The sequence below is a fragment of the Ambystoma mexicanum genome, chromosome 1p (assembly GCF_040938575.1).
Source record: "Ambystoma mexicanum isolate Mex_15411 chromosome 1p, UKY_AmexF1_1, whole genome shotgun sequence".
NCBI classification, from domain to species: Eukaryota; Metazoa; Chordata; class Amphibia; order Caudata; family Ambystomatidae; genus Ambystoma; species Ambystoma mexicanum.
Genome location: NC_090921.1, coordinates 1377171283 through 1377196152, shown reverse-complemented (window position 1 = coordinate 1377196152; position 24870 = coordinate 1377171283). Strand labels below are relative to the sequence as shown.

The window sequence follows — 24870 nt, the reverse complement described above, 5'->3', positions numbered from 1 at the left end:
AACGTTACCACCCTGACCATTTTATGGGACGATCGCCAAGTACAAGTATGCCCTTACGCGGTACTAACGGCTAAATGCAACATACAGACCGTTGTGGTGGCCTAGTGCCTCGTTGTTGGAACAGCCATGCGATTATCAGTGCGACCGAAGAGCTTATTTTATCGTAAACCAACACCCTGTGTACTGCACACGAACATCGCTTGCCTCAAGACGAACTATTTTGGATCGAGAGCAAAGAAAAATGCAAATCGCTGAATATTCTCTAAACATTTGATGTCCAATAAATGTACTTTGCCAAATGTACAATCTTGCCGTTTGCTTTTAAACCACAGTTTCATATTCCGAATTGTGGCGCTGTATTGTGAGATGATCTAAGACCCTGTGTACAGCAAAGGAACATCGCGTGCCTCAAAACGAACTTTTTGGAACGTGAGCAAATAAAAATGCAAATCGCTGAATATTCTCTAAACATTTGATGTCAAATAAATGTACTTTACCAAATTTACAATCTTGCGGTTTGATTTAAAAGTACAGTTTCATATTCCGAATTGTGGCGCGCTGTGTTGTGAGCTGATCTGTGTTGGTTTCCGGGTTCTGTGTGGAGTCACGTAGAAGACGCCTGGGCGCGTTTGCCTACGCAGCACAGTCCCGTCACGGATAGAGGCGGGGAATATAAATGTTTTGATAAAGTCTGTTTCAGGGGCGGGGGATTTGATTTAGTGCCGCAAAAGCAGGTGAGCCAGGTCGATGGGGGGAAATGATAGGATTATCAGAAAATGGCGGCTGATTTCGAGTGCGTTAATGGACGAAAAGTCGGGTAAGGTCCATAGGAAAGTTTTCTACGATCTACCGATTTATGCTTAAAAACACATGGCCGAACCGTAGGGACAATAAAAAAAAAGTCCCGGAACTATCCTTTAAGACATTCCTCTTCTCTTCCTTCTCTCTCCCTCTACCCTGCTAACCTCTCTCTCTGTACTCACAGAGTCTCACAAGTCCCCAGCACCCTTGCCAGTCCTCCAGCTCTTGCCTGAGGGCCTGCCCTTGCTTCATTGCTACTGCACTTGATCAATTACCCATTGAGAATGGCATCTCTCACCTCTGACCTCTCACAGACTCTGACCAACTGGGCGCCTCTGGGTTGTATTATATGCACTTACTTTGACAGGGAAGACTGTTTATCATTCAGAAACTCAAGGGCTCTGAAGGACTGTTGTTTTTCTCCGCTGTTCCCTCCCTCCTTGAACGCTTTGAAACACTTGCCTTTGTGTATAGGGGCTTTGCAAACTAACATTAGCATACCATACCATTTAAAAGTAGAAGCCTGAACATAGTGAACAAATCCGACAATATCTTGCAGTCTTCCTCTCACTTGAAAAGCTTCACATGTCATAGGTCCCCTTGTTGAATGGGTTTTAAGCCAAGACTTGCTGAAATGCACTAACTGCAGGGTGCAGCTGATTGTAATAATTATTCAGAAATCTGACATATGTGTAGTATTGGTATATGGTATGAAGTCATCAGGAATCAGGTAAACTGGAGACTTGAGTATATAAAAGGAGTAAGTTTATTCATAAATTACAGGGCAAGTTAAGTAGGAAAGGCAGGAGCTAAATAGATAACATCCTTTCAGTAAGGTTCTCCAATCCTGTCACCCCAACTGTAGCTAGTGGAACACTCACGTTCCATATAACTCTAAATGACATCACTGTATTCCACTATCTGCACAGTGTGCACCCAGTACAGATAGATACTATACATTCTACAGCTGAAATCCACTAACTGCATGGTGCAGCTGATTGTAATAATTATTAAGAAATCTGGCATATGCTTTCAAAGGTCGGTGAAAAGCAGTATGTATTGAAGGGACTGTTTGATTAAGCACTTCTAACCATTGGAAGTTCTCTTGGTAACATTCCATTCCACCATGTTTAGCTTAAACTGATTGGTCGGATTATCCCAAACTGAAATGTTGATACACATAGGAAAAGGCAGAGCACAAAGAGACCAGGAAAGGTACTGCATTGGAAACATTCTGGGCTTGCTTAACAAGGACGCTGCCTTAAAATGCAATGTGAGAGGCCATAATACACCAGGGGCGTAATATACACAACCAAAATAGTTCAAGGGAACTGCGTTGATATTTCAGTGTAGCCACTTAAGGCCAATAACTGCCATCATATGCCAGTTATGGGGACAAATACAAATATAGCCATCCTAAGCTAAAAACAGCCGAACATTTGCAGGTGCTGCCATAATATGCCATGTACAGCCTCCTGTATGTGGGAATGTCATCTTAAATCAATTATATCCTCACACGCCAAGCTATAACATGTAAGGTGTAGCGCTGTATATTCAGTATCTGGTATAATGCTAAGTTCATCTTCAGTAACCCATTTCTGGCATCTATAAACGGTTCTTAATTCGGAAGAGCAGTCCCAGATTCCCTAGTGCCACCATCTTATGCTGGTAAAAACTACATGTCCAGGTGCAGGTGCTGGCATCATTGCCCCCTTCATGCATGCCCTGACCCCCCAATTGCTTCCTTCTTAAGCATCCCATTGTCTAATGGCATTGGAGGCGGGTAGGCCTACAACAATTAAAGTGGCTCCCAGATGCTCCTTTCATGCAGGTGGGGCTCCTGGGTCCTGCAACATGCATTCTCCAATGCTCTTGCAACTTCTCCTCCACCTGCCTCCTCATCTTCCTGTTCCTGCTGAGGCCGTAGCTTCCTGATGCTGCAGTGATGGTTGGAAGTGATGCATTCAGCCCCTTAGTAGCTATTAGGAAAAGGCTGAGGCCGGTGGGGATTAGGGGCTGGGGTGAGGGTATCCTGCAGAAAGTAAAAACAGGTAAAGGGCACAAAGAAGCCAAATTTGGAACCCTGCGCTTGCTTAGTGTAATTAATGATTGGAAGGCAGCAGGTGACCAGAGTGTGTGGGTGCCTTGCCCTGGCACTTCATGGTAAAGCAGAGCTAAAGTAAGTTTTCCAGTCTCACTGCGCCAACACAATAATCAATCAGATACTGCTTAAATTGCAGATTTATTTCAAGAACCAGTGTACAGCCTATATTCAAAATAAAAAGATTTTATCAACATAATAAAATGCAATATTGCAGTGTGACACACGAATTACATGTGTATAGTGTCACATGATCAATTAATTAATGAGAAATTGGGGCGGGCGGTGTAACAACCCACAATTCAAAAGAAGGTTTCCAATTGATTTAAATTCGGCCATAAAAGTTGTACGTTTCCAAACCCACATTTTGCAATTTTGCATACAACAAAGCATAAAACATTATTCAATAGGGTACAAGTGGTCATGAATTCACAGATAATCGTCAAATATATGAAAAAAGGAGATATAAATACCATGATTTAGATGTATTTGCAGATGCAAAATGGACCATAGCGCAATTTATGTTGTAACATGTTGGAGAGGCAGGATGGCCATAGCAGAGAGAGGGAGGGGAGAGACAAAAAGTGACACTTTAATTAGTCCTCCATTTGGAGTTACTTTTTGGACCTATGTTAGGTGCGAACAATACTGAGTTTGCGTAAATTGTATTGTTGGTAAAGTACCTTATGAGTGAGGACGTACCTACTTGGTCATATCAGATAAGTTGTAAGATAGCTGTTGGAAAAGATTCTATGATTAGTATACTGACGTATAAAACAAATTATGATTGACAGTGGCAACCTATCGAATTTGGTTTAGCGAGACCAATTATTGTTTTGGTTTCAAATAGATAAGCAAGTACCTGAATTGGTAGTCTTCGCGGTTGCGGCAAATTATTATATTAATCTCCGTACTGAACGCATCAGAAGAGATTGTTGCATGATTTCAGCTGGGTGGGTACACATTAGATGAAACCCAGTGTTGCGTAGAGGGGGAGAAAAGAAATCAACATAACTAATTACGAACGCGTCAAAAGTTCTAGCATCTGCAACTTAAGCAGTATCTGATTGATTATTGTGTTGGCGCAGTGAGACTGGAAAATTTACTTTAGTTCTGCAGAAAGTAAACACGGCTCTAGGAGGGACATGTTTGCTTTCTATTTTGAACTCCACCCCTCTGCCCTCTTAACAAGAGGTTGTAATGGCAGTAAGATTTTAAGATTGCCAGCGGTAACAGCTGGTACACCTGGAAAACCTAAATGATCTCCATGGTGAGCGCTATTGACGCAAGGGTTTAAAGGACAAGGGCAGGTTCAAAAAGGATATGTAATAGGGGAAGGATAACATAAATCAGCTTCTCGATTGGTTCTAAAGCAAGGGAATTCATTACAGCCGCCTACAAAGCTCAAACCAAGCTCCACTGCAGGGGAGGGGCTGTACCAAAATGGCAGAACACATGAGCAGTCGCCAATCCTGGAATTAACCCAGATCGATATGCCCTGAAGGTAGGCAAATGGTTATACCAGTTCCACAATATTGTTTAATAAATTAAGATCATTACTGTTTGCATTTTGCAATTCAAAATACACTTTTATTTGCTTTTAAATGATAATTCATACTTGTTCTATAAACCACATTCTGACTTATACAACTGATGGCAGTCTTATTATTGGTTTCATAATGCCTGCCGATAGGCGTTGCCATAGTGACTGTTGGCTCACCTCCAGCCCATTGGGGATTACCACATTCACCTGCACTAGCAACCAAGTCGCTTCCCTAACAACTGTTGTCGGTTATAAGACCAAACCAAAAAAAAAAAAAACATTGATCAATGTCTATCTTTCACATATTTCTTTTGAGTTTTTCAGAAGATAAATGTATTTAGAAAATAATAGGAATATCCTATCGGGTTTCTGAATATACACTCTGCATATATATGAGAAAGAATAGATATAATACATTTCAATGCAGATCATTGGCACATTTCTTTGGTTCCCCTGGAAACCAGCCTGGGGTTTGCTATTCATTTGGTCATGTGCTCTGTACTAACAGTAATGAGCTTCTTCCCTATACGTTCCTCTTACCTTCTTTGCTCTTGATAAGGCAACAGTCTGTAGTGTGATATGTCGTTAAGAAATTGTGAACCTTTCAATCTTAGAAAAACATTAACTACATCACCAACACCCGAAAAGAGCCATTGATGGAGGCGACCTGCGACTATTTGAGGCCCTGTAAGAAAAACAAATGGGGCAAGGGATTTGTTTTACTCTGAAGAGACTCTACAAGCAGAGTACAAAGAATGGGGCCTTACAGAATTGGAAAAAGGAAATAAAAGTCAGATGGAAAAGGAGTTAAAAGTAAAAGTATTGGAGGTAGTAATGCTGCCATAATTTAATCTTTGCTGATCATTAACAGTACCTCTGATCGACCTGAGCTATAGCTGTTAAAATGTATTGCACTTTAAAAACACGAAAGCTTGGGACATAATCCATCAATGACGCATTTTGATATTAACCTTCTTGATCATTCCAGACAGCGATGCGGTCACTTTCTGTTTAGGATATACACCTAACCGCCAATTACTCTCTCAGCAGAACATTGCAGACTCAAATGCCCTAATATGTCGCCTGCTTGTAGCACTGTGGCAGTGTTGGCTAATTGACCTCTTTGATTCACAGTCCGCTTTCAATTGAAAAGTAATAAAGTCTTCCTTCTTGTCCCACCAGGGGAATTTCCAAATTATGCTGGTCCAAAACGCAACAGAAGATCAAATGAAGAAAGACAGTGTTTCTGTTGCACTGCAGGGATGGGCTTGGATGAGGATTTACCCATGGCAGTGCATCTTCCAGTACATCCGCTGCATCCACCTTCCCGTAGATCCATGCATTGCGATGAAAACCATCATGGTCCGTTCAAATGTTAGTCCCCTTTTTTCCCAGCGGCTGATAGCAAAGCTGCAAAGGCAGAGTCTGGTTTCTCTAGCAGATCTGCTGGCCTGCCAAACTCTGCCACCTGAAAGACAGAACATACTTTATTTGCCAGATGAAGCATGAGCATGTCCATGAATCCAGGAATGATTGCAGACGATATCGCACTGCATCCAGACAATCTGACCAGTTCATAATGTGCCAGGCATGTCACTCACTCCCATCCAATACCACAATCTGAGAGCAGCCGCAAAGCGAAAGCAATGTGAAAAGGGTATGTCCATTAAGGCGGTGAGAAAACACACCACAGAGTTGGCAAATATCTCATCCTCTTGTTTTCAATGGAGAAATCAAATGTTCATGCACATATGTCTTTAATTAGAAGTGGGGTCAGTCAGTGCACCCCCAAATTGACCCACAATACAATCTGATCAGGAGCTCCAACATCATAGGGGCCCGGAGCTATTCAGTGAATTCCTTCTTGGAAGAAGACCCTTGTATTAATTGGACTCCATATATATCTGGGTGGTGCAAATGATTGTAAGAAAGGATCCATGCCTTTTCATTGGAGCCATGACTGCAGCCAATCTTTGCATCATTAATCGTTTAACTTTGTACAAGTATAATGTTTAGTTTTGGCTCTAAGGTGGCACTAACAATGCTACCTATAAACCAAACTATTGTCAATGGAAGTGAAGGTAGGAGGGAGATGAGATGTGAGGAGAGACATACAGCATGTGGATGTTGTTTGGTTATTTGCCCACCCAATGACTGCCCAAGGTCATGTAAGCATATGTGGCCATCCCCACCCACTACCTTCCCTTCCTGCTGAAAACACATCTCCCTGGGATCTCTTTGAGTCTAGTTCTTTGTTTCCTGGGCCGCCTTCTAGATAATGGTTTAATGGCAGCTACAAAGCAGCTAACCCAGCACCAGATGTAATACAGCTGTTATAGCCAAGTGTGTACTGAGGCACATTATTTACACTCAGTATGTCTGTGCTTGCGTCTGTGCCTTGCAAAGAATTCCTCTTAAAAATCAATACTGGCAAAGCCAACAGTTTGGGCTCTTCTATATTCATTACATACGTGTTTGCTATGCACTGCCATGATATGCTCCACCTATAAGCCAAAACAATTGCATTGGAGTACAGGTGAGAGAGAGATGTGAAGAGGGGGGACACTGTTTGTGTGTGTTGTTTGGTTATTTACACTTGGATTCACTTCCCATAGCCATGCTAATTCGTATGACCATACTGACCCACTACCTGTCCACCGGCCATCTCTTTGAGCCAGCTCTATCAAGCAGTAACACCAATGTGCTGTAAGGTCCTGCTGTTGTTAGTTCGAAGCAGTCCTCCGGGAGTTAGTGTCTTAATTTCAGCTGTAATTATGCTACTGATGTAAAAAACATGTCTTAACATAGTGGGCCTTCAGCCAGTTAATTTATAAGCAGTATATGTGGCATAACATATGTTTCTTTCACTGAAGTCCTCTTAAAAACATTCATTGGCAAAGCCAACATTTTTGGCTTTCAATGTAGGTATTTGATAATAATTTTCCAGGCACTAACATCATATGCCCAGGTACTCACACCATTATCTAGCGTTGCTGCCTTAGGGGGAGGTAGCTCCATTATGGCAGTGACTGGCAAATGCCTATCCTGTGCCTACAAAAAAGCCGAAACTGTTGGCTTCGACAATTCTTGCTTCTTTTTCTATTACGCCTGGCCATTTTTTCTATCTCTGTACTTTTGGTCTAAAATGATACTTTACCCCAATGCAGAACACGCTACAGTGGGAACGTTCCAGTTCCATCATCACATTTTGCAGGTAGGCCAAGACGCGTTGCTTAACTCCACTGCTTCATATTGCTCTCTACTAATATATAGCAGACCTATTTTTACATGTATAGCCCCAGCGACAGCTGACCTGTCCATTGTCCATGACGAGGATCCGGTCGCACTCCAGCACAGTATTGATCCGATGAGCAATCGTTAACACGGTGCATTCCTTGAAGGCCTCTCGGATTGTGAATTGAATCAGGTTGTCTGTTTCGGAGTCGATTGAGGCCGTGGCTTCATCTAAAAGGATGATCTGGGAAGTGGGGAAGAGGACATGTGAGATAGCAGGCCTCTCACGCGGAGGTGAGCATGACAATCCCGTTAAAGAAAGTACAGGCAACCGCGAGAGGGATCAGGATACAAAGCACCATGATAGCATATGGAATTAAATACATCACTTTGACAATATCATTGCTATATTGGATTATACTCCCATTAACGATCTGTCTCTGAATATAAACAGCGTGAAAGGCAATGGGCTGGGGGGTCATTACAAGTTTGGCAGGGCAGGAAAAAAATTACACTAAAATGGAGGAGGTAGAAATATACCGCCATTACTGCCAGATTCCCTCACCACCCTATTCCGGCCACATAGGTACAGTGGAGGATTTCCCTTCAGCATATAGCCAAATGCAAGAGCAAAACATACAAAGATTAGATCCCATGGCATTTCTGCATCACCAGCACTGGTCTTAGTCAAATAACATACACAAGAACATGATCACAGGAGACCAATGCAAGCGAAAACAGATAAACTCTGTTGCATGTAGAGTAAGGCAGTACTCACTTTCATGCCCCCCATGGTCAAGTAAGACAGAGAACCCTTGAGCCTCATTACAAGCGCGCCGGTCCAGAAAAAATGGCAGAACAAATGCTGATCATTCGGGTTCTGGCATTTTTTCCGGCCCAGGCACACTTCAAGTTTGCCATTGGGGGCCACGATGTACTGGCAGGCATGACCTACTGGTAGATCAGGCCCCTGCCAGCAAAGAAATGCCGCAGTTACCAGCACTGGTAACTTACGATTAGGGCCATGTCTCTAGATTAAAACCTGTCCCAGTTCCTAAGACCACAAGGAGCCTATATTGACCTGATCTACTCAACTTACTTTCTTAGACCAGAGTTTATACAAGGAGGATGGCAACACTGAACAGCAGCACAGAAGGCTTATGTCGTGTTTATTCTTAGAAAGGCACAGCTACACCCTACTGATGAGGTTCAACCAGACCGAAACACGTGTCTGGGGTTGCTGATGGTAGTCTTGTTCAGAGGAGAATTGCCTAGCATTTCGGTGCTGGACTGCCTCAGGGAAGGACAAAGACTGATATGTTTGGGATATTTCTCGTCGGTGAAAGATTGTGAGCTAAAGACTCTGGGTAAGGCTCGTGTAACCAGGACTCATGTCTGGCAGAGAGTCTCCCAGGACCACCCTTGTTATTTGCTTATGTCGTGTCCCGCCTGGTACACTGTAAAAAGGAAGTAAATGGAGGACCCCTGCGGGCCTCCTTAGAAAGCAAGGGGAGAAAGGGGAGGACAGAAAATAAAGAGAAGGTGGAGGAGTCAGGACACATGGATGAGATGGTGCCACGAACAACTGTGTCAGTCATGGTGATCTTGTTAAGTCCCCACTGGTCTCATTATTTGAGACAGACATCATACAAGGCAGCGAAATTCACACGGACCACGTTATGCCAAATCGATGTATTCTGCGACCAGCAAAGCACCTGACCTTTATTTATTTTGGATTTGTAAAGTGCACTGCAACCCATGGGCATAGAGGCGCTGTGAAGGACACTTAAGAAGGCTTGCTTGAGGGTTAAAATAAGGGGCCCAAAACAACATATCACAATTGCTCTATTAGGTACATTTAAGAGCATAGTTTCGGATTCGCACGTGAGGTAGGCCCTCTAGAAAAAGAGCCTAGTTTTTAAGGCCTTACGGAAGGCAGCATGAGATTCAGTAGATCTGATCTCGTTCGGGAGTTTGTTCCAGAGTGAGGCAGCCATGGAGGGGAAGCTCGAGCCACCAGCGCGCACTCTGCGCGTGTGAGGAACCACAATGCGGTTGGCATAGGCGGCACTGGAAGGTCTGGTCTGTGTTTTTTTGGAGATCCTTTGTTCAAGGTATGTGGGTGCGAGTCCGTGGAGACATTTGTGTGTTATGGCAAGTGTTTTGAAGACAACCCTTTCTTTGATCGGTGTCAGGGCTGGCTCGATTTGTAATCAGAAAGAGTATGTATATAGAATTGGCTGAGTAGTAGTCAGTCAGAGTTTGTACATAGAATTAACATTGTGCTTGCCCAAGTCAAGATGGAGAGAAAGAAACTTTATCTGATTGGTTAAAGGAACAATGATATGTTTGATTTGCCTGATTGGTGGAAAGGACAATGGGTTTGATTCTTGTGAGGTGAGCAAGATTCTAAACTGCTTTTCATCCAAAGAAATTCAGTGGCTGGTTGTACATTTGTTAAGCTCCTTAAGTAAGGCCTTTCAGAGTTCAGAAGATTTACCAGAGAAGTAAGAGAATCGTTTGCTGAGCCAGAGTGAACAAGAAGACCTAAGGTGGGATCGTTCTTTTTAAAGCTTAAAGGTTTTCACAGAGAATTTCCACTTTTCTAATAAGAAGTTAAAGTGTTAAGAAGTTTAAAATTAACTGAGAGAAGTTTACAGTTTAAATACAGTAAGCAGACAAGTGTAAAGACTGTGCGTGCAAGTTTTAAGGTTATAAATTACATGGAAAGTGTTTCAAGACTGTTTAGCGCGCACGCGAGACCTCGTGACTTCAGCAACGTCGTTATGGGAGTGCGCGGGTATGCAGAGCGATAGAGCGCAAGCCCATTTTTACAGAGCGCAAGTTGTTTTTAGCGCGTGTACAATTTTCGCGTGAGTGACGTTGCGTACGACAGCTGGTGTTTGGTTGCGATAGAGCGCAAGTCCATTTTTACGTTGCGTGTGATTTTTCATCGCGTGCACGTTTTACACACGTACGTGAATCAGTTAAGATGCGCGTGTGCTTTTAGCGCGTGTACGTGTTTTCTCTTTATTACGGTGCACGTTTGATTTTTAATCGCGTGCACTTTTTATATGCGTACGTGAATTATTTAAGGTGCGCGTGTGCTTTTAGCGCGTGTACGTGTTTTCTCTTTAATACGGGGCGCGTGTGATTTTTTCAGCGCGAGGACAATTTTCACGCCTTGTGAATTCGTGTGTTCATCCCAAAACTTTTGCACTTGTAAAAAGGAAAGATTCACACGCAGACGCAGGAGCAGCAGCATTCAAGAAAGTTAACGAGTTTCATTTAAGTAACCTTCACGCAAATGGAATTCAATACTTCATTAGAAAAGACTCCATTGTTTTTAAAAGCATTTAAAACTCAAATCTCATAGAGTTTAATGTTCTTAAGGAGCAAACAAGAATATCTAAGTCAGTGAACTGCTTGCATTTGGTGCGGGTACGTTAAGGTGATGAATGGAAAACGGCATTTAGAACAAAATTTGGTCTTTTTGAATATCAAGTAATACCATTCGGATTGTGTAACGCTCCCGCTGCCTTTCAATTTTTTATAAATGAGGTATTGAGAGATTTTATTGACATCTTTGTAGTAGTATACATTGATGACATTCTCATTTACTCTAAAGATCTACTACAACATGAAGAACATGTCAAGAAAGTGTTACCGCGACTAAGGGAGAATACATTATTTGCTAAATTAGAAAAGAGCCAATTTCATACCATGGAAGTGGAATTTTTAGGTTTTATTATTTCTCCCAAAGGTTTGGAAATGGATATGAAGAAAATTAAAGCAGTTGAACAGTGGCCAATTCCAACTTGTGTTAAAGATATTCAAAGCTTCTTGGGTTTTGCAAATTTTTACAGGAGGTTCATTAAAGATTTCTCTCAAACTGTTTCTCCTTTCACCAAATTATTGAAGAAAGGAATGAAATTTGAGTGGAAGGATGAAGCGGATCAAGCTTTTAAAATATTGAAGAACTGTTTTACATCTGGACCAATCTTATTACACCCAGATCCTTCTCAACCGTTTTTTGTTGAGGCAGATATTTCTAATGTTGCAGTTGGAGCTGTGCTTTCTCAAAGGCATCCTGAAACTGGGCAGTTGCATCCTGTGGCCTATCTATCCAAGAAATTGCTTCCAGCAGAAGTGAACTACACCATTACTGATAGAGAACTCCTGGCAATCAAGAAGGCATTTCAGGAATTAAGTTATTATCTGTTAGGAGCAAGATTCACAGTAACCGCTTTAACCGATCATAGAAATCTTCTGTTTTTGAAATCAGCTTGAACACTATCACCTCGACAACTTAGGTGGTCACTCTTCTTTTCAGAATACGATTTTGTGATAACATTCAAGCCTGGGCGGTTAAACGGTAAAGCGGATGCTTTATCGCGACAAAGTTCTTCGGAAGAGGTAGAACATCAATTATTACCAGTGTCATGCCTGCGCCGCTGGCGCACGCATTGGCAACCATCATGGACTATTTGGTACTCATTTATCCTCCTAATACTCCTTGAATAACTCCTTTTTACACCTTGGTCTTTTATTTCCATTTGCTCAACTTTGGTTCTTTCTTATTTTATTCAATTAACTACATTTACCATAATGCACCTGGCTGCAGTCCTCAATTCCTGGCTATTCTCATTCATCGTTATTGGGACCACAATCCCCAGAAGCCCTAGCGGCCACTGCTGCTTCCACCTGCTCAGGACCAGAGGGGGAGGAGGCAGATTGTCTTCAGGTGTGCTGCGACAGGTGCTGTCAATTAGCCTGCCTCAGAACAGGGCAGAGCTGTATATAAGCAGCTGCCTGCAGGAGCACACTGTCTTGCATCTTGAGATCTCTCCGCTCCTGTTTGCCTTGACCCGCTACTTTGTATGCTGTTCCTGTTCCTGCATTATCCTGTTTTGATCCAGTGCCCTTTCCGGGCTCCCTGCCTTGCAGCCGATCTCGCTCCGCTGCCTTCTATCTACAGCCCTTGTCCTCTGGGCTCCCTGCCCTGAAGCCTGCCTCACTCCGGCTGCCTACGGTCCTTATCCTCTGGGCTCCCTGCCCTGCAGCCTGCCTCACTCCGGCTGCCTACGGTCCTTGTCCTCTGGGCTCCCTGCCCTGCAGCCTGCCTCAATCCGGCTGCTTACAGTCCTTGTCCTCTGGGCTCCCTGCCTACAGCCTACCTTACTCCGGCTGCCTACAGCCCTTGTCCTCTGGGCTCCCTACCTTGCAGCCTGCACCTCTTTGCTGCCTACAGCCCTTGTCCTCTGGGCTCCTTTCTTGCAGCCTGCTCCCTCCGCTGCCTACAGCCCGTGTCCTCTGGGCTCCTTCCTTGCAGCCTGTCTCCCTCCGCTGCCTACAGCCCTTGTCCTCTGGGCTCCCCGCCTTGCAGCTTGTACACGCCTCTGCCTTACAGCCTGTATTACACTTAGCTACCTACGGCCCTGCTCCTCTGGGCTCCCTACCTCACGGCCCTATTCTTTTGGGCTCTCTGTCTGTCGCCTACTACTAATCTCTCTCTGTCCTGTTCTTCTGGACTCCCTGCCTTGCAGCCTACTACAGTCCTCCGCAGTCCACTACAGTTTGCCTGCACCTAGTGCCACTCTTGACTGCAGACCTGCTTCCTACTTTGCAGCCCTTCTGTTTTCCTGACTGCTGCTCCCTTGAGTCCTCTGTACTCCACCTTAGGTTATCTACTTCAGTCTAACTGCCTTTCCTTCATTTCCTCCTGCTAGATTGCTCATTGACTTCCTTTTCGCTGGATATATATGTTCTTGTCTTCTCATGTGTCTTATGTAATCCCTTTGTACAGAGCTTGCCTGTTGGTTTCCGGCAGGCAACCTCTGCCCCTTCCCTTGTCCCGTTTTCAGTGTTACAGACACCCACTGCTGTTGTTCCCAGCCATGAGCATACAGTGTGGGCCTCTGTTATAGCAATCTGTGCAGAAGGCTGGAGTTTCCTAAGGTTCGTGTAACACTCTTTCCCATTTCAGCATACACCCCAAGAGGGAATCCAGTTTGTTTGTACCTTTGTATCTTTTGCCCCTTTTGGCTCACAGCTACAGTTTCCTATTCTTCTTTCTTGTTGAACTTACTACTGTGTGTGCTTATCTGCTACCTTACTTCAGCACAGCCACCCAAAACCTACCTGGGTACCCTGTGCCACTCTTGACAGAGTGCCATTCTTGACAACCAGAGCCAGTGATTGCAGAAGCTAGATTTATTCTCAGTACTACAAAGGAAGAGAATCTGCTTCTACAGAAAATTCAAAAGGAATTACCAAAAGAGGCAATTCAATCTTGGCTAGCGGAGGATTCTGGAAGGCATTTGATTGATGGATTTCCATGTGTCCATTCTAAAATTTACTTTCTAAGTAAAGAACTGCAAAAGGAAATTTTGCAAGAATGTCATGAATCAGAGTTGGTGGGTCACCCTGGAATTCGTAAGACAATTGAATTGGTAGAAAGGAAGTTTTGGTGGAAAGAGATGAAACAAGATATTGAAGACTATGTGAAAACATGTGAAGTCTGTGCTCGAGTGAAGGCAGGAGGAGGAAAACCATCTGGGTTACTTAATCCGTTACCAGTACCCCCTAGTCCTTGGTTTACAATCTCTATGGATTATATTGTAGATCTTCCTAAAGATCAAGGTTACACTACAGTATTAGTAGTTGTGGATTTACTGACCAAAGCTGGGCATTTCATTCCCATGAATGGAGAGGCTTCTGCAAGGAATCTGGCAAAGAGTTTTTTGAAAGAAGTGGTGCGATTGCATGGTCTACCAACAAAAATTGTATCAGATCGGGGGTCTCAGTTCATTTCTAAGTTTTGGCAAGCTTTCTGTACAGAGTTGGGGATTGAGGTAAAGCTTTCTTCAGGTTATCATCCACAGACCAGCGGCCAGACAGAACGAGTCGATCAGGAGTTAGAAAAATATATTAGAGCTTTTTGGCAGGAAAAAGGGAGTTGGGTAGATCTTCTTTGGTTGGCAGAGTTTAGCTATAACAATTCTGTCAAGGATTCTACTAAGTATTCTCCATTTTTTAGTAATTATGGCTTCCATCCACGATTTTTGAAAGAAGTGTTGCCATCTGAGTATTCCAATCCGGAGGTTGAGCAGCGAATGACTTGTATTAGAGATGGTTTAGTGAAAGCTAAAGAAACTTTAGAGAAAAGTAAATTACGGTTTAAGACATTTGCTGATAGAAAACGTCAAAAAGCACCACATTATCAGGTGGGTCAAAAAGTTTGGTTGTCCACAAAAAACCTACGTCTAAAGGGAAGAACTAAATTTAGTCCGAGATTTATTGGTCCATTTGAAATAGAAAGAATAATAAATCTTGTAGCAATCAGACTGAAATTACCCCCAAGTATCAAAAGTCACCCTACATTTCATGTCAGTTTGGTGAAACCTTGTGTGTCAGGAACTAGATTGGGAAAACCACCACCAGCAGTCTACACAGAGGAAAATGAAGAAGAGTTTGAAGTTAAGAAAATGAAATGTTCAATTCTAGGATTGTTAGAGGTACTTTGCAGTATCTTATTGACTGGAGGGGATACAGGCCTGAGGAAAGATCTTGAGAGGATCAAACAGATGTGCATGCCCCTCAATTGATAAGACAATTTCACAAAAAGTTCCCTGCTAAGCCAGGCCCTGAGATAGGGCTTTGAAGAGGGGGGTACTGTCAGGGCTGGCTGGATTAGTAATCAGAAAGAGTTTGTACATATAATTAACATTGTGCTTGCCCAAGTCAAGATGGAGAGAAAGAAACTTTATCTGATTGGTTAAAGGAACAATGATATGTTTGGTTTGCCTGATTGGTGGAAAGGACAATGGGTTTGATTCTTGTGAGGTGAGCAAGATTCTAAACTGCCTTTCATCCAAAGAAATTCAGTGGCTGGTTGTACATTTGTTAAGCTCCTTAAGTAAGGCCTTTCAGAGTTCAGAAGATTTACCAGAGAAGTAAGAGAATCGTTTGCTGAGCCAGAGTGAACAAGAAGACCTAAGGTGGGATCGTTCTTTTTAAAGCTTTTCACTGAGAATTTCCACTTTTCTAATAAGAAGTTAAAGTGTTAAGAAGTTTAAAATTAACTGAGAGAAGTTTGCATTTTAAATACAGTAAGCAGACAAGTGTAAAGACTGTGCGCGCAAGTTTTAAGGTTATAAATTACATGGAAAGTGTTTCAAGACTGTTTAGCGCGCGCGCGAGGCCTCGTGACTTCAGCAACGTCGTTATGGGAGCGCGCGGGCATGCAGAGCGATAGAGAGTGAGCCCATTTTTACAGAGCGCGAGTTGTTTTTAGTTGTATGAGAGCTGGTGTTTGGTTGTGATAGAGTGCAAGGCCATTTTTACGTTGCGTGTGATTTTTCATCGCGTGCATGTTTTACATGCGTACGTGAATTAGTTAAGATGCGTGTGTGCTTTTAGCGCGTGTACGTGTTTTCTCTTTATTACGGTGCGCGTTTGATTTTTAATCGCGTGCACGTTTTACATGCGTACGTGAATTATTTAAGGTGCGCGTGTGCTTTTAGCGCATGTACGTGTTTTCTCTTTAATACGGTGCGTATGTGATTTTTTCAGCGCAAGGACAATTTTCACGCCTTGTGAATTTGCGTGTTCATCCCAAAATGTTCGCACTTGTAAAAAGGAAAGATTCACACGCAGACGCAGGAGCAGCAGCATTCAAGAAAGTTAACGAGTTTCATTTAATTAACCTTCACGCAAATGGAATTCAATACTTCATTAGAAAAGACTGCATTGTTTTTAAAAGCATTTAAAACTCAAATCTCATAGAGTTTAATGTTCTTAAGGAGCAAACAAGAATATCTAAGTCAGTGAACTGCTTGCAAGAGTCATTACTTAGGATTCTAAAGAGACTTGAATGGCTAGTGACATTATGCTCTAAAGTACTACAACTGTTCTATTCTCCATGCAGATAATTCACCTCTAAGTCTTAAACAGAGGTTTAAGAGGTAAAGAAGTTAGAGTTGTTTCCAAAATAATTTAAGATAAGAAGTCTACATTATAAGTAACTAAGTGTATTTGTTTACTACAGATACCAGAGCCTACCAGACGGTTGCAGGGCTGCAGTGTCTCCGTTGTTATTTTATCCAAATTCCCCTTTCTTGGGGTTCTCAACTCAGCTTTACTTTAGGGTTGAGAGGTGAACTCCTAGTGAGGGTCTGTGGGGCCAGCATCAGCTCCTGTGGAATTCGTTCAAGCCGGACCCTGACAATCGGTAGCCAGTGTGCCTGCCTCCTATCCTTTGAGATGTGTTCCCTGCGTGAAATGCCAGTTGCGGCCCTTAGGGCATTGTTCTGGGCAATCTGGAGCTTGGCCTTGTTTCTTTGAGATGTTCCTTATTGCACGCGATGTGCCGCAGTGGCCCTAGAACATCTGCGTTGTCCCATCCTGTCACTGAACGTTCCACAACGTAAAGCCTGTCAGTGGCGGACACACTACTGCACCAATTGAGTATGAGTAACAAGTGCCTGCAGTGCATACCCACCTTACCAGACACATCCAGACCATTGAGCTTCTGGCAGGGCAGTGCAGCTTGCCTCTAGAACAGTACACTGAATACCGAATATGAGCACCCTGCACCCTCCACATTGCCAAGATCTTTGGCTCTCACAGGAAGGCTACTCACCGCTGCCTAACACCAGGACTTTGATTGAGCAATGCTACAAGTGCATAGGAGGAGGATGTGAGGACAGTGGAGGTTCAAATGTGAATTCATCTACCTTCTGGAGAGCAAACGTTGCAGGATCCTCACCAGTGACAGGGGTTTGACTTTGGAGAAGATAAGTGTACCTTTGCACCTCTTCTTCTTTTGCATATTCAGGCCTCTGGAAGCTTTGGAGAAAGAGTTCTGAAGGCTCCTACTCCCCAGATAGATATGGATGGCATAGGTGGAGAAGTGGAAGGAAAGGCCAAGGTCTCCCTGCAACCCATCAGTGGGAACGCACAAATACTGAGGAACACCTTAATTAGAAAAACATTCTATTTCTAGTCTTGGAAATTGATAAAAATAGGCACATGAGGTTCTGGAATGTCCACTGAACCAGCATCAGTTTAAGCAGCTAGCTCCTGCCCGCCACTCTGGCTGATCCTGTGGCCCTTACATTGGACTTCTAATTGGGTATTAGTTGACACAATGAGGTGTAATGTCTAATAAGAAGAGGATTGATACACCGGACAACCCCTCCTCCAAGAAACCTAAGCTAGTGTCTGACCATGGAACAAATGAAGAGGAAGCACTTAGTCCATTGGACATCTTCACTCTTCTGAAGCAGGTTGCCGGTGATGTAGGTGAGATGAAGACAGCACTTAATGACTAAATGATAAGAGTTGAGATCAGTGAGCCTGAAAAGTGAGGTCTCTGGGAGCTAAGGCAACTAAAAAGCTCTCACTTAGAGATCAAAGGCAGAAATAACAATCTCTGTTTGCTTGTTGTGCCTTAATCTGAAGACATGCTAACTGACGTGAATGACCTGGTAGTGCTAGTGTTGTCAGACTGCTTGGGAGGCAGCACCGTGATTAAAGATAAGCCCGGTACAGCCTTCAGGGCAGACAAATGATTGTTTCTTTAGAAAAATCCTCTGTAAAGGACATTACATTTTGCAAAGCCAGAGAGTCAGGATCATTGTGGTAATCCCATACAGATATACCCAGACTTTCCGAAAGAAGTGGCTGCTAAAAGAAAAGCTTTTGGAGAGGCTACATGGATTGCTAAAGACCTCAAAATCAAGATGACCCTGCTGAGACCTGCAACACTGACAATGTTTCTGCATGATGGAGTGAAATTCACCCAGGATCCACAGCAAGCATGTGTATGTGTAAGCCAGTCCTGACCGTTAACATGGGGTGATTTTTGTTGAATAATTACTGAATGACATATTCTTTCTTTATACTATTTTATTTTACGGCGGTGATATATATGTTTATTTTTCCTTTAACCGATTCCCCAAAATGGCGGATGCCCAACTGTCCATATGTCAGGTCCCTGGGTAACAGAAGCCGTTAGGTTAGGAATTATTAATTGCCAATAGTGTTTGTTGCTGCTAGGGAAGGTCTATTGGTTCAAATTTCATTTCCTTAACCTAATCGTCATTTCAGCCACCTACTATTGTCCCAGCTCAAGATGCTGTACTTCCTGTACAGCAGTAATTGGTCAAGGACTATTGTGATGAAGTTTGGAACCTCAGGAGAGGTTCTAAACTGCCTTTCATTCAAGATCTGTTCAGTTGTGGTCACAGCATCAGACTAAGCAAGATTTACCAGAGGAAAAGGAATCTTATATCCAGAGACAAGACCCCCAGAAAGAGCCAGGAATGTTGTTATTCAGATAAGTGACTGAAGGTTATCAAAAAGTCAAAGATTCAAGAAAGTAATTACAGTTCAGTTTTGAATTTGAAGTTGTGTGCACAACGTTATTGTGAAGTGCATAGAGGAATAGCAAAGACAGTATTTTCTACAACTGTGTAGCTTAATTCTCAAGTAAAAGTAACTTTAGGATATAACTGAAAGGTATTGTAAGAGTCAAGTTGGATTTCTCACTGTGCGTGCGTCAGTGTAGAAGTTACTCCCTTTCAAGCCGACAAACGCGTGAGATCAGGAAGCATTGTTCGTATGCAAATGCAATTGCAAGCGCATAGTGATCCGGGCTGTTCTAGAGAAAAAGACCATACGGCCTAAGGCAGCGTGATGGTGTGAAAGGCGCGCATCAAGTGAATCCTTTACAGCTGAGTGGCGTAATTCTTAATGAATCAGCTGAGGGGCGTTAATCAGGGGTTACAGAGTGTAGCGGACTAGAAGTGAAGGAAGCAGTTCCTTTCACTATGCGTTCCTGCGGCAGCATGACAGATTAAGGTAACGCATCCGCGCAAATCCATGTGCAGACCGAGTGAAAAAGCAGCATTCCGTTTTCAAGATCAAAACGCATGATAAGCAGTTAGAAATTTCGTATTTGTGGCACAATTTGAAGCGCATTGACTTAGCATTGAAGTAACATTGAATAGAAAGAGAAGTGTTACAGTTGCAAGTGTAAAGAGGCAAGCAATAGCTATGACAAGAAATAAGTAAACAGTGAAAAGATGTATGGCAAAACAAAACAAGAATACCTTTAAGAGCAGAGATACAAAGCAAGATAAGCAGTGCTCAATTAAAAGGAAAATTCAGTACTTGTTACAACTGTTCAAGGCTACAGAAGAGGTTCAGCAGTGTGTTAAGTAGTTACTTTAACTACAGAGAATGGGGTGCTTTCAAATTTCACTGACAAGTTATACAGGCATTATGCCCCCTGCACCCCGTCTTTGGGGTTTTGATCTACCTGATGCCTCATGATACGAACGGACATGTGTTGTTCCTGTGGAGGATATTTTGGTGCATGGGATTAGGACTATGGCGGGTGTCCTCCTCTGGTCACTCTGAGGGGTCAGATGTGCATCTGGATCAAACAGAGCAGTGGGGCATAGGTCCAGTGGACTATAGCCTGTCGGGGTGGGGGTCGAGGGAGTATAGGCGGGTTAGTGGAGATGAATGGGTTCTTGGGCTGGGCCAGCTCCGGTCTCACACAGTGCAGTGAGCTCATCTTCCCCCTGGGTGATACTAACTGTTGCGACAATGAATGGCTGGACTTCTGTGAGAACAGGGCTTGTGTGCAGCTGGCAGGAGGCAGGGGTGGCGTGGGCTGCTTGCGCGATGCACTGGGCAGGGGAGAGACCGGTTTCTAGAGATCATTTTTGGCCTAGTAATAGATGGCGTCTGGCATGTCACAAGATGGAGTCTCTGAGTTTCAATAAGGTTTGCCTTTTGTTAGTAATTAGAGGGTGATTAATACAGACTACACGTAGGAGAGAGGGGGGGCGTCTCCCCCTTTAGCATACGCGAGATCCATCCATGTGGTAAGGGGGCAGAAAATACCACTTCTCCCCCAACATTGATAAGAGTCTGGTAGTGGAGGAAGGTTAACTGCATTAAAATGAACGCAGCACCTAGGATCAATTATGTCCTTTCCATGCTCCCTCTCATGGCACCAACAAATCTGTTGAAAGAGGTGGACACCTGGATGCAGAAATACTTGTGGGATTAGCACTGTGGAAGCTGCTACTACCAATATGATTAGGGGGCATGAATGTAACAAACCTTTCTAATTATCACCTGGCTTTTTCTTTGAGGCATATTTGCAGGATGACGATATCGGAAACTGACATATGGGCAAACACTGAAACAAACCAATGTACACAGCTGGAACTTAAGGAGCTGATTACTATATCATCTAAGAACATATGGGACATGAATCTGTTCACTGAATTCTTACGATTGTATGTGATTCTTAAGGACGGACATTACAGAGTGGTACATTTTCATAACGGCCAAAAGACAGAAAAACACAAATTGTTTATTTCTTTTATTTGGTGGGTTCCCCCCCCATGCACCCTCATTTTTTAGCCTTATAACGCCAACATGACCCCATCCCAACTCATTTTAACCCTTTACCCCACTACCCTTTATATATTTATCTAATGTTTGCTGTGTTTTTCAGGATTATGGTCCACTCTGAAATGTACTACGCTGTAATGTCTTCGATAAATTGACTGGGTACCATTTCTTACGTGAAAGCTGTTGCACAATCTCACACAGGGTAGGTTCTGATCCCTACATATTCCCAGATGCCTCGATATGCAGAAACCTCATACACAGGGACTGCATATTCTAGCCAAACTATTACCCGGGTCAAATATGTTATATAAAAGATGTACTTGATGACAGCAGAGGGATCCTGTATAACTTGTGTGAAAGATATGACTTGCAGAACTGCAGTACACAGAATAGAGACAACTAAGAGGTATTTGGGAGGAAAGATTGAACAGGAACCACGGCCAATTACTCAAAATATAGCCTGGTCACACTTAGAGGTGTGTGCGGGTGCTACCCACCGGCTGCCTCATTTTATAGATGCTAGCGATGAGTGGCAAGGAAGATACTGAGCAACTACCATTTTGGAATAGGGAGTCATTGGAAGATGGAAAAGATGCTTTAACAATATTCGTCTGACATCTATGGGTTGGCGTCTACGAGCCTCCCAAATTAAGCTACTGTACATGACGCATTGGATGCTGTAACAAATGTTTCGAAGACACCTTAGTGAGAATTACACATGTTAGAAATGCGAGCAAGATAATGGAACCCTGAGCCATATGATCTGGTTTTGTGGCAAGGCAATAGAGTTTTTGAAAGGGGTGTCAGAAAGACTGAATTTTGTACTTGGAGTTGATGTGCCAATGGATGGTTCCCTTTTTATAATAGGGAATGACACACCATTATGAGATCTAGGTTATACTAAGACAGCGTGGCTGCTTTGCAGTTGTATTCTGGTGAAGAAAATGATCCTGCATGCTTTGGAATCTCCATGTTGTTTATCCATAGATGACTGGATTGAGGATCTGATTAGACTATTTGATTATGACTTTTGACTTTTTTTTGAGTCATTTGCAAGAGCAGAAAGGACCTGTAGAAGTTTCTAGACCTATGGGGTCTGTTCCTTGATCTATATGGTTAATTTGGACACAGATGATTCCTGTATTCTACATGTCATCCCTGATCTCTATCCTCCCTGAAACCATTGTCTATATTCCTTTCTAGTTCTTCTTTCTCCCTAGGAATTTTTAGGGGCATGTGCTGAATGTTTTCAATTTCTCCAAAAGGGATGGTTCACGTATGACTAGTTCTGGGGTATTTGGGTATTTGTAGTAGGGTATATACATTTGGTTCTTCCTTTCGGCTTAATGTGTACTGTATTATTTCTTGGAAACTTCTTAAAATCCAGTACTTGCTCATAATTGTCTCATGGCCCATTCTGGTCAAAGATAAGCCAGACGTTCAATGTCTTATTTGATAAGGGTTTCTCTTCTTTTGGCTCAATCCTCCCAATTTCCAAATGCACAAGGGACACATGTCAAAAGGCAAGTTTGGCATATTTAATGGAACTATCTTACAACTTCCAATGACAGGAGCATGCATTTAATGTTTACATGATGACTCACTAAGTTTCAGAAAATACACCAAAGTAGACTAACAGATAAATTGATTGGTGGATTGGAATATACATAGGCAGCCTTCAACTCCAGATCCATGCACTGGAACCGGAAAATAACCAAATTTAACATCAAACCTCCATCCAAGTCAATATCAAGGCCATTTTTGCTAAGCGCTTCAACTATTCAAGGGGGACCTCATCCATTCCTGCTGAAGAACACTGTCAGGCAACATCCCTTGCTACCACGTCCTTATACATTGTTCTTATCATTCCCTATTCCTCCAGTGAGATTATGAAAGTGGTCTCTCAATTATTGTGCAGAATTTCATTGTTCTCTCGATCAGGACATGCTTCATAGAAAAAGAATACAGATACAAAATTGTTTGTTGCTATGTAAGGCCTAATAACTAAGTAGACACACAATTACTGTGCATCCACAGACACCCTGCAAAGTGTTGCTGCAGCTTATCTATTTGAAAATGTGGGCAGTGGTGCCATGAGGAAGCATTCTCTTTAGTGCAGGGTAAAGTGGTAAGAACCCTTTAACAGAGTGGTAGAAATCAAAGCAAATCTTTTTTGCAGACTTGAAGGACTCAATGTTACCTCATATGTGTTGGAAGCATAGCTGATTACGCCCGTAGGTGAAAGAAGCCAAAAGAAGTAATATCGCCCATTCATTTTTTCTTACCTTTGAGTCCCGGAGCAAAGCTCGTGCCATGCAAAGAAGCTGCCGTTGTCCCACAGAAAAGTTCTCGCCATTTTCTACAACTTCTGCTTGCAACTTGTCTGGAAGTTGGGCAATCTAGAGAGAGGTGACAAAATTGTTAATGCTTTCTATGATCAAAAGCCACCCATGATCTGATTGGCCTTAGGTAAGAATTGATTCAAGTGGTACATTTTGTAGCCGTTGACAACACTTCAAGACACACATTTTTTATTTTAGGATAACTACTGTTGCAAATGAACAAACCCAATATCAGGGATGTACAATCACCATAATGGCATGGTAGCAGAAATAGCATCACACGCCTGATGGCATCATAGGAAGTGGCAGCATGCAACCTTTTACCCTGATGGCACCACAGCACGTCATGTCATGTGTATTTTGACCATGGTTACATTAAAGCAAGTGGCATCAAAAAGTTTAAATAATAATCTGTAATATTAATTAAGCTTTAGTGCCTGGGGTTGGGGGCAGGTGTAATTTCCAGGCATTGGCCTGGAAAGCCTAACTTAGCATCTAAAGTGAACTAAGGCTGTTAAGGGTGGCTTTGGGCACCAAATGCCTGAGAATTCCAACCCTGTGGATGGTAGGCTTTTAGCACCCATGGTTGGCCCAGATGCCTTTTCCAGAAAAACCCTTAATGTAAGAAGCAACAGTTTCCATCAGCACAGTAAATAGGCAAGCTAGGGGAAGCTACAGTGGAAGGACGTGATGTGTAAAGCCACGGTGTCAGAGAAATAGGTCGGCAATGGAGAGCGGGATAAACCTCACCCTGCCTTATCTAGGAGTCACAAGCGGGGTAGGGGCTGCATGCAGAGGCCCAGGAGAGCGAAGGAGGAGAGACTAGTAGGAAGTGGGGGTAGGCGGTAGTGACAGAAGAACAGGGGGAACAGTCACAGGGAGTAGCAGGACGCAGGCTTCACCGGGCCTTCTGACAGTCAAGAATGAGGATTCCAAGCAAGTACTGGGTATCAGTGCCCAAAATTCAGCTTGGGGGACAGGCTTTGGCCAGCCCAGCCTCTAAGTGAATGTGGTCTCAGTAAGAGACCCCATGCATTCCTCAGATTCTTAACTGAATTGCTGGATGAATTCTTAGATGGATTGGTGGAAGCCTTGCGGGCTGGACTTCCTGTCTCATCTGGGACCATTTCCTGGCTTTTGCTCTGCTGCCTTCTTGCAAAATTCTCCTGGTCCAAGAGCTTTGAGGTGGGTAATCTCCCTGTCCTGGATGAGTCACCACTATCCCACCCCAGCTCCATCTTGCGCTATGTGAGTGGCCTCCATCCATTGCTTTTGTCATTGGACATTCTTTGCTGGCGTCTGTCGCCTCTTTCCCCTTGATTGTGTTCCTCCATCATCCTGGTGCCTTCTCTGTCATTGCTGCTGCTTCTGCATGATGGGGTTGTCCTCTTGGGTACATGATGTATTTATCT

At 43.2% G+C, this 24870-nt stretch overlaps 1 protein-coding gene across 1 annotated transcript in view; it reads right to left on the bottom strand.

Moving 5' to 3' along the window:
- Positions 1-3069: 3069 nt before the first annotated feature.
- LOC138454580 (ATP-binding cassette sub-family C member 12-like) overlaps positions 3070-24870 on the bottom strand; it is a 392790-nt gene continuing 370989 nt past the window's right edge. The window contains exons 13-15 of the mRNA XM_069607051.1: positions 23402-23515; positions 7759-7923; positions 3070-5913 (exon numbers count right to left, since the gene is read on the bottom strand). Coding sequence (XP_069463152.1) covers positions 5821-5913; positions 7759-7923; positions 23402-23515 — 372 coding nt within the window. The 3' untranslated portion in view covers positions 3070-5820. The remainder of the gene's footprint in view (positions 5914-7758; positions 7924-23401; positions 23516-24870) is intronic.